The 10,286-nt window shown below is 58.3% G+C and overlaps 1 protein-coding gene across 3 annotated transcripts; it reads left to right on the forward strand.

The window, feature by feature from the left end:
• Nucleotides 1–1,365: 1,365 nt before the first annotated feature.
• OSR2 (odd-skipped related transciption factor 2) lies at nt 1,366–6,294 on the forward strand. Of its 3 annotated transcripts, none has more exons than XM_032181949.1 (4): nt 1,366–1,470; nt 3,976–4,688; nt 5,173–5,272; nt 5,743–6,294. In XM_032181949.1, the coding sequence occupies exons 2-4, from the start codon at nt 4,033–4,035 to the stop codon at nt 5,923–5,925; spliced, it is 939 nt and encodes a 312-aa protein (XP_032037840.1). In that variant the 5' UTR covers nt 1,366–1,470; nt 3,976–4,032; the 3' UTR covers nt 5,926–6,294. The 3 variants fall into 3 exon arrangements, with proteins under 3 accessions (XP_032037840.1, XP_032037839.1, XP_032037841.1); XM_032181948.1 differs by having other exon boundaries at nt 1,366–1,466; XM_032181950.1 differs by having other exon boundaries at nt 1,366–1,466; nt 5,825–6,294.
• The last annotated feature ends 3,992 nt before the right edge of the window (nt 6,295–10,286 follow it).

The following is a 10,286-nucleotide window of genomic DNA, read 5'->3' on the forward strand; positions in this document are numbered from 1 at the left end:
GGGTCGAGGAGCCCAAATGCCGTTTGTTTATGGGGCCGGGGTTTACAGCCGCGCGTTCCTTTAGGATCAAGAGCCTGCGCTCCTGTCCCCGGCGCGGGGACACGTCCAAAGCTGCCCCTTGCCCACCCCAAGTTGGGATATTTTTTTCTCCTATATATTAAAAAGAGAAAAAATTCCCAATGCAAACGTCGCTTGCGTCCTTTTCTCTTCAGCGGGCTTGAGTTGAACGCCACACAGCCTACCTTGAGCCATTTTCAGAGCTCTTCGCACACGCCATTTCTCCTCAAATCTTTTTACACTCAGAGCCTCGGATCTGCCGGCCAGGTTGTACAAAAAATCCCTCCCCCGCTTGGGATTTCAGCAATGTATAGAGAAAGATAACCTTCTTATTAAAACTCCCCAGAAACCCGGCCCGAAGCGGTGCGGAGCGAGGAGCGCAGCGCTTTTTGGAGCCGAGCAATCCGGAGTGAGGCCGAATCCAGCCCCAACTCCCCGGGCACGAAAACCGAAACCGCTCCCCAAGTTCCCTGCCTGCCCCAGGTGCGGGGCTGCGCGGGGGCACCCCGCACACCGATGCGTCCCCCCCCGTACACACAGAGGGATTTTTTTCCGCTGCTTTTCGCCCGGTGGCTTGCTGCGGGCAAGCCCAGGAGCTTCCAGGAGGTGGTGGCCCGGAGGGCGACCTGCCATGGCGGCCGCGGAGCCCTTTGGACGTGAGCGCTACCTGCGCCTCCCGGTCCTGCCGGGCCCCCTCTCTGCTCTGGGGGAGTTTGGGATTTATTTTTTTTTTAGGTTATTTCACACCCGGTGCTGAATAGGGCACAGGGTTGCGGGGAGCCCAACGGGGCCGGCAGCGGGGTGCGCGCCCCCGAACCTCCCCTGGCTGCGGCGCTGCGAGGAGGGAAGGAGGGGGGGGGGGACACGAGTCACCTTAGGTAACGCCGTGCTGGGAGGGGGGGGACAAGGAAAAGGGGGGCCGATCCTGCCCCTTTAAAGCCCAGTTGCTACCCAAACACGAGTAAACAGCGGGGCCGGCGCGGCGGGGCGGGCCGGGGGCGGGCCGGGGCGGGTGCGCGGCCCCGAGCGCGGGGCTGTGCGCGCCGCGGGGTGGGCCGGCGGCTGGGCGGGCGGGCGGGGACAGCGGCTCCTCGCCACCACTCACCGCTGAAATGTGATGGACCGGGCAGGGGGCGGCTCACACTCGCGCCGAGCCTCGCCGGGCTCGAAGGCAGGAGGCGGCTTTACAGCGGGACACGCGCGGACCCCCCCCTCTCACCACCACCACCACCGCCGCCGCCGCCCCGCGACCCCCAGCTGCAGCCCCCCAGGTCCCCACCATGCCGGCCGCCGCCGGGTCCCGGCCCCGCTGAGCTTCTCCCCACCCCTCCAAGCTGTGGATGTAATGGCTCCGTGAAGGTGCCGCCTCGCTTTTGCCCCGGGAGGCCCGGCAGGAGCAGCCCGCTGCGGTAGGTAAGCGCTGCCCGGTGCCGTCGGTGGGAGGGGAGGGGAGAGGAGAGGAGAGGAGCGGAGGGGGGCGGCTCGGCCGTGGGGTCCCCGAGTGCCACCCTTTGGGCACCCCCTTTTTCCCTCTCGCACCCCACCCCGTTAAGCTGGGTGGTGGTGTTCACGCCAAAATCCTACCGGGGAGAGTTATTTTTATATATTTATTTTTTTATTAATATTTTTTTTTCCCCGGGGTCTCACTGGAGAAGCCCCGTGGAAATAGCCGGGGGTGGCCGCGGGGGGCTGGAGGTGATCCCGGGGAGCTCCGGGGCCGTTCCCCGGCCCTAAATCGGAGCAGGAGGAAGGGGAACGGCGGCTCGGGTAGGGTCGGGGGCAGGCAGGTAGCGAGGGGCTCGCCGCGGAGACAGCAGGCGTCGTTCAACGAAGCGCCCTGGATGGGAAGGGAAAAGGAAGTGCCAAGGTTTAAGTAACATCCGTTTTTGGTTGACTTTCCCCCCTTCACCTTGGTGGAAAGTGGCCTTACAAGCCGGCACGGGGACGCTCGGCGGTGGGATTTTTTTTTTTCGATAAGTTTTCATGGGTTCCCCCCCCCCCCTCCCCCCCCCCCCGCCCCGAGAAAGAGCAGCGCCAGGGGTAGCGCGGTTGGGGCAAGGGGGGCGCGTGGAAAAATTGGGGTTAAAAATGGGGGGTTTCGGCGCTGGGCGCGCTCCTTTCGCCGAGATTTGCGGGGTCCCTTGGCGGTGCCAAACGAGCCCCGGAGCTCGCCGAGGCCGGGAGGGTTTTTCCCCTCTCCGCGGTGTTCCCTGGCGGAGTGGGAGCAAGGAGCCGCCGCTGCGAGGTCTTTAAAAATAAGGGGTTTCCACGCGACCACCTCCCCGAAAAAAAAAAATATATATTTATATAAAAAGATAAGAAATAAAAACGTCGCCGTGTGCGCGGGGTCACCCCCATAACGCTGCGGGAGCAAACGGGGGGAGCCGGGCAGCGGCGAGCCGCGGCCCGAAGAAAACGAAAATGGGAGCGGGGAGCGCTCGGGGATGCCCCCCGAGAGGTTTCTCCGCGTTTCTTCTCCGCGGGGCCAGCCCGGAGCGCTGCAGGGGCTGGGGGCGAAGGGGTTTCGAAACCCATCCGAGGGGCCGAGGCTGCGGGGAGCCGGCGGGGCAGCCCCAGCCCTGCGGCGGCCTGGAGGGCTCCGTGCGGGGCCAGCTCGGCGGCCTCGACCTTCCCTTTTACTCCTTATTTTCTAATTGCTGTTTTTTTTTTTTTTTTATGAACGTGGTGACCTATATAATTTTTTTATTTTTTAAGGATAAGGCTGTTTTTTTATTATTATTATTATGATTTATATATATATTTTTAATATTTTCTATTTTTGGAAAGCACGCCTTGCCCGCCCCTGCTCATAAACCCCAAGAGGAGCTGGCTCAACCGCGGCCCTCCCAAAATCCCAGTGCGGGCCAGGAGCCCCTTTCCCCTGCTTGGGCTCCCGGTACCGAAGCAGGGCGGTGGGACCGGAGCTTTCCCCCGGCCTGGAGGGAGCTGAGCGGCTCCGGGGGTCCCGCTGCAGGCCGCTCCCCGACGGTTTCGAGCTGCAGCGGGACGAGCGAAAGCCACCGACGGCCGGGGAGGCCTCGGGGCCGGCCGCAGCCGGGGTGGCTCGGCTGGGCTGTGTGGGGCCATCTGGAAGGGATCTGAGCGCAAAGTGGATTTATTTAGGACCGGCAGCTCGGGGAAGAGGGGGGGAGGTGTGCGTGTAGGGGGGGGGGGGGCGGGGGTAAGGAGGTGTGCGTGTGGGGGGCAGGAGGCACTCCGCTCTCCCTCGATTATCTTGATAAATGGGTTGGTGTTGAAGGAAGAAAAATAAGCAGCCGAGCGGGGATTTAAAAAAAATAAAATAAAATAAAATAAAAAGCCGCCCCCCACCACCCCGGGCCCTGCCTGGGCTCCGCGCTCGCACCCTGCGCCTTCCCGGGGGGGGTCCCGGCCAAGGAGGGCTCGGGGTCGGGGCCTCCGCGCCCCGGGGGCTGCGGGAGGCCGAGCCGAGGCTGGCAGCGAGGCCGGAGGCCGGCTCGGGGCAAGGGAGGGAGAAGGGGGAGACCCCGGGGAGACCCCGAGGTGGCCGCGCTGGGACCGCGGGGACCCCGCGGAGCGGCCCCGGCTGCGCGTCCCGGGCGCGTTTCTCCGCGGTTTGTCTGATGGGAGCCAGGCTTTTATTTTTATTTTTTTTTTCTATTTTTTTTTTTAAATAATATTTTAAGTTTCGGTTGAAGGAGGGCTTCTGGGAGGGCTATTTTGATCCATGTTGTTATGTTTTTTGTTTTTTTTTCACGCTTTCGTTTCTGCGGGCGCAGCCATCGCGCCGGTGGCGGCCGCCGGCGGGACGGGGAGCGGGGGCAGGAACACGGCAGCGGCCCCGGCTGCTCGCCTCGGCCCCGAGGGGGGGAAAAAAACCCCACGGCGCTTTCAGTAAAAGTCTCTCTCCCCTCCTTTTCCCCTTTGCTTTCTCCCTAGGATTTCGTCCCCGTCTCCAAAGGCCAGCAGAGGCACCAGCTCCGCCGCCCCGGGAAGATGGGAAGCAAGGCGCTGCCGGCCCCCATCCCGCTGCACCCATCCCTGCAACTCACCAACTACTCCTTCCTCCAGGCTGTGAACACCTTCCCTGCAGCTGTGGACCAGCTGCAAGGTCTGTACGGACTCAGCGCCGTGCAAACCATGCACATGAACCACTGGACATTGGGTTACCCCAATGTGCACGAAATCACCCGCTCCACCATCACGGAGATGGCGGCCGCCCAGGGCCTGGTGGACTCCCGCTTCCCTTTCCCCGCTCTCCCCTTCGCCACGCACCTCTTCCACCCCAAGCAAGGGGCCATCGCCCACGTCCTCCCGGCCTTGCACAAGGACAGGCCCCGCTTTGACTTTGCCAACCTGGCCGTGGCCGCCACGCAGGAGGATCCCCCAAAAGTGGGCGAGCTGGCCAAGCTGAGCCCCGGACTGGCGTCCCCCCTGTCGGGGATCAGCAAGCTGTCCCCGGACAGAAAGCCTTCCCGGGGCCGCCTGCCCTCCAAGACGAAAAAGGAATTCATCTGCAAGTTCTGCGGCAGGCACTTCACCAAGTCCTACAACCTCCTCATCCACGAGCGGACCCACACGGACGAGCGGCCCTACACCTGCGACATCTGCCACAAGGCTTTCCGGAGGCAGGACCACCTGCGGGACCACCGGTGAGGGGCAGGAGCAGAGGGGGAGGGTGGGCTTCGCTGAGCCGAGCTGAGAGGGAAAGCAGCAGGGACCCCCCCTACAAAAAAAAAAAATAAACCCAAATCACCCAAAAGCTGAGCCCTGCGGGGTCCCGCGCTCTGCTCCGAGGGGGGTGGCCGGGGTGAAGGCGTCGAGGGGGCTGCTCGGAGACCCCTTTGCGAAGCGGGGTCCTGCTGGGGGTGGGGGGGCGAGGCGGGGACCCCCCCGGCTTTGCCGCCGGGCAGAGGGACGGGGCTGGGGCTGCGCTGCCGCCGGCGGGGCTCCCCCGGCCGTGCCCCGCGGAGCGGCTGCGGATCGCCGGCAACGCTGTGAGCCGATGGGGTTCGCCGTAAAAAAAAAAAAAAAAGGCAAAAAAAAAAAAAAAATAGGGGAGAGGGGTTTGGGGGAGGGTGCCGCGTTGCCTGTCCCGGCAGCGCCGCTCACCCCCGCGGTTGCCTCCCTTTGCAGGTACATCCATTCCAAAGAGAAACCCTTCAAGTGCCAGGAGTGCGGGAAGGGCTTCTGCCAGTCCAGGACCCTGGCGGTCCACAAAACCCTCCACATGCAGGTGAGCCCGGCGCTGCCCTCCCTTTTTCCTCCGCTCGTGTGCCGCCGGCACGGCTCGGCACGGCTCGGGGCTGCCACGGGGACGGGGCTGCGGCAACCGGGGCGGCGAGAGCCGGGGCTTCAACTCCGCGGCCGCTCCGGGCTGGTTGGAGGCGGTGGGGAGCGAGCTTCGCTTTTGTTTTTATCCTCGCAGCCCTTTTGGGGCTTTTTTCGTTGACGGCGGGGGCTGCGCGGGGGCTGCGCGGGGCCGGGGCTGCGTTTGGGGGAGGCGTGGGGGGCGCCGGAGCCCCCGAGGCGCGGGGCAGGACGCGGCCGATGTCGCCGTGTGTCCCCCCCCCCGTCCTACCTCGGGCGGCCGTGCCGCTTTTCCCGACTTTTTCAAGCGTTTTTGCTAACGAAAAGCGCAGGCGATACGCGAAAGGCAGGTAGTTTGTGAAGGATTAATCCTTTGCTTGCTTCAAATCTGAACAGGAATCTCCACACAAATGCCCCACATGTGGAAGAACCTTTAATCAGAGAAGTAACCTGAAAACTCACCTTCTTACCCATACAGACATCAAGCCCTACAACTGTGAGCAGTGCGGCAAAGTGTTCAGGCGAAACTGTGATCTACGGCGGCACAGCCTAACTCACACCCCCCGGCAGGACTTCTAGAGCAGCCCGGGACCCCGCACCCGCGCCCGCAGCTCCGAGTTGCTCATTTTACTCAAGGACTGTATGGCAGAAAGTCACAGGCGTGCACCCTCACACACACACACACACACACAACGCAGGGCAGGCTCAGGGGCCAACCTTTCCTAGCACGCGTCTGCAAAACTCGTTTAAGAGAGCGTGGACTGCAGGATCGGGCCCCTCTCCAAGCCACACCGAGGCGTAAAGCTACTCCTTGTAGATACTCGCGGCTCATTTTAGAGCTCTGTACAGAAATGTGGTTTTCGTTGTTTGTTCGTTTCGTGTTGTCATGTCAGATGCACGGCGATAACAAATCCGGGAGTCAAAGTATCTCTTAAAAAAAAAAAAAATTAAAAAAAAAAAAAGTGTATTTCAAAATAAATCCTTTTTTTTTTCCAAATACCTCCTGCCTGGTTGTATTATTCTCTGAACGTTTGGGCTTTTTTTTCCTGCTGTGTCGATGCAATGGTAAAGCATATTGAATAAATTTCCTAGTCGGGTAATTGTACTGTCACAACAATTTTGGTGATCGCTTTTGTTTGGCCTGTTTCACTGTTGCTTTTGTGTTATCTATTGTTAAGTAAAATGAAAGTGCCGTATTTGAGAGTTTATAGCTCTATTACTTAATACTACGAATGTCTAAATATTAACTTCTGTACTTTTATTATTTTCCCGAACGAAGTAATTTTTTTTTTTTTTTTTTTTTTTTTTTTCTAAAAAGAAGAGAAAGAAAGAAATACTCGCAAATAAACAAGATCTTAGGAAATAATGTATAGAGCCCTTCTTACGCCAAAGCGGCTTATTAGTAACTTATTTGCAATCAGCCCATGTACTGTAAAAGTCATCCCTTTCGTGGAGATTGCAGGAGATAGTCCCCTGCCATTAGACTTTGGCCATGGGCAATTCACCCGCGTAGACAGGGACTTTATCCCGCAGAAGACGATTCCTTCCCCACCGCTCGGCGAGCAAACAGCGAGCCCCGAGCACCACCCCGGGACCCCGCAGACCCCTCCAGGGCCGGGGGCGCTGGCAGCTCCCCCTTATGTCCCCCCCCATATCCTTCACTTCATTCCCACTGCCAAGCATGGGGTGGGTGGGAGGAAAGGGACCCCCGTGCTGGCTGCTCACCCCCTCGGGAGACCCTCATCCCCTCCATTCCCTCCTTCCCTTCCCTGGGGGACCCTGCTCGCAGGTAGCAGGGTGGAGGCACGGAGCTCCCCCCCTTCTCACCCTCACCAGTGCCTCCTGCCACCCCCGTGTTGTTCCCTCCCATTACCGTAGGGAGATTTGGAGGTGCACCCCCTCCTCTGCAACCCTCGTTGCTCCCAGCACACTCCTCCCCATAATTTAGCACCCCCAAGTTCATCTTTTCTAGGCTGGGACACCCATCCTGCCCCCCTCCTCTCCCAAAATCTGGTCCAGATGAGGAGAAATCTCCCCCCCTACCCCAGCAAGCTCTGACCCTGCGGGGCACCCCCCTGGGCCCAGCTCAATAAGGGGGGCTCCACTCCTGTGCCCCATCACGGTGGGTGCCAGGCTCTGGGATGTGCCCTTCTTCGGGGACATGTCCCACCAGGTGTAGGTCAGCAGATGCTGATTGGGGTGGGGTGGCTGCGGTGTCCCCATCCCTGTCCCTCACCGGTCCTGCAGCAGGGAACCCGAACCCTGTTAACGAGCAGCAAGCCAAAACCAGCAGTGCCTGAGCCGTGGTTGGTGCTGAAAGGGCTGCGTTGCTGCTTCCTACCCCACGTAGGGCTGCGGACCCCCGAGCCAGCCCCGCTCTGCCCCAGGCTGAGGCAGCCAGGTGGATTTCCACAGATGGGGCAGGCGAGGCCATCTCAAACCCAGCCAAAATTTCTTAGGTGGACGAGGCCTATCTCCCCGCCTGCTCCTGTGCAGCAAGACGGGGAGGGAAAGAAATGCCTCTGCAGTCAGAGATACTGCTCTGCTGGCTGTAGGACAGCTTCCCTCATCTAAGTTTGTTTAAGGGCCATCTGCTCTGTTCACCCGCCTTGACTGGCACCCCTTCCCTTGCTATCGCACCCCAGGGGCACCCTTGGTCCCCCCAGGGCTGGCAGCTTGTCCTCCCTCCCAGCACACCCCCCTACCCCAACCTCTCTCTGCAGACATCCCTTGCTCTCTCTCTGCGGGCATCTTCGCAATATCTGATTTCTTCCTGTCTGACTGATTTTTCTATTCCCAGTGCATTCCCATTCTCCCAGTAGGTTATTTCCTCTAAGCTTCTCTACCCTTATTGTTCTCCGAGTTCCTGTCCCCAGGCCCTTTTGTGTCCCCAGTTTCTTGTTCTCAGAACCGAGTGTGCACAGCAAGGCTGGGATAGCTCTGCTCGAGTAAACACCCCTGTCAGGATACATATGGGCTTATTCTGCTCCTAGGCCAGGCTCGACGCGCAGTTTGTTTGGAAAGAACTTAATCAGATGAACCATATCAAAGGACTAAATTAAAGCGATCGCATATAGCTAAGGTTTTATTTAATTGTTTGGGGTTTCTTGTTTAACAGTCTTCCCACTGAGCAGACACAGACTGTAAATTTATCTTCTCGGGATTTCATAAGTTCAGCGGACGGAACAAAGACCAAAGAGCTGAATAGGGGCAGCGACAAGTATCTCCACCAGTCGGTCCCTTGGCTGTACTTTAAATCTAAACCAGTAGCTATAATCTTAAAACGTCAGGGGTTGATTTAGTGTTTCTCTTTGACATCAATATACTTTCCAATGGCACTGACATGCTCCATTCACTTTTAAAAGATTATCTCTTGTTGGGAAACTTCGGAGGCAGCTATAAAAGACACGTTACAATATATATGTGGTTCATTGTGTTTAGCCCTGTTTGGAAGAGAAACAGGTTCTGTAAAGCTATCTGTGGGGCAGGGCTCGTTTTCTTACAGCCATAAAGTGCCATCCTGAATTTCCCAATGCAAACACTAAACGCAGTAATATCCCCGTTACTGCCATTTGTTTCTGTACAAAGTACTTTTCTCCCCCCCTGGAGCTCTGCTCCAGCACACGGCGCACAGCTACGTGCTCCTGGTGCTTCCCAAAGCACCTGCCTCTCGCTTCTGCCTGCTCCTCTGTCCCTTGTTGTCCCTTCATTTCCCACACTGCAGCTCCTGCTCCTGCGCTGGCACTGCTCGTTGAGTGCCTTCGGCTGCGTTACAGACAGCAGACAGCTGTGGTGGGCAGCAGGCAGAAGGGCTGGCCGCGCTGGGGACAAGGCGCAGCAGATAATAGGATACTGCAGCCACAGTCTCCATTCTGGGGGGCCAAATCAGACCAAAAAAAAAAAAAAAATCATGGTCCTTGAAGTTACATCTACTAACTGAGCTCTTTGTACATGAGTTTCTGGAGTGAGTGCTGTCACGGCTGATGGTGGAGCAGCTCAGTTCAGCTGCGTGCGCACAACGCTTTGCTATGAAGGCTTCTTCTGCTCAGCACCTGGAGCCCACGCTGTTCCACACAGGCACTCCCAGTGCCACAGCAGCTTTGCTGAAAACACCATCCTCAGTGCCAGTCCCACCCCAGGACTACAGAATCACAGAGTGCCAGAGTGGCTGAGTCTGGCAGGGCCCTCTGGAGCCAGCCGGTGCCACCTGTGCCCAAGCAGGGACACCCAGAGCAGGCAGCACCCAGGGCCGTGGCATGGACATGTGGTGCTCTGGGTCCCACTATTTGAATCCATTTGAGTAAAATGCATCCAGATTTTTAATTACTTGAACTTTTTCTCCCTCCCAACTCCTTCCCTTTCTGAACCTGTCCTTTCCAGCTTCCACTTGTTGCCTCCTCCAGCTACAAGCTCACATGAGCTCCCCTCTCTTCACTAACCCACACCTCGCTTTCCCTGCCTGGTACCTCTCACACTCTGCCAGTCCTTCCTTGCCCTCCCCAGCAAGGACAGATGCCACATCCCCATGTTGCTCAGGTGTGCGTGCAGGTGCCACAGGCAGACCCAGGCCACTTTAGTGACACCAGGTCTGGCACAAAGCCACCAGCGTTGCCCTGGGAGCCCCGAGGTCAAAAGGTTTGTGGTGAACAAGAAAATCCCCAAAATGCCAGGAGAGAGTCAGTCAGCTGAGCTGTCAGTCAACCTCCACCAGCTCTCTGCTCATCGTTCTGTAACTGCATAGAGGCTCTTCGTGTAGAAGGGCGACTTTGTTTTACTAAACTATGTTACACAAGCATATGTAGCTTTTATATTAATATGTTTCCAGCTCAAAATTCCCTCCTCATAGCATCTCTTTTCCTCCCTGATTACAGAAGCTCTTGTATCTTCTTTTTCTTATTTACAGAAGTATAATTATGGCAGACACAGGGTACCTATTAGCC

The sequence above is a fragment of the Aythya fuligula genome, chromosome 2 (assembly GCF_009819795.1).
Source record: "Aythya fuligula isolate bAytFul2 chromosome 2, bAytFul2.pri, whole genome shotgun sequence".
NCBI lineage: Eukaryota > Metazoa > Chordata > Aves > Anseriformes > Anatidae > Aythya > Aythya fuligula.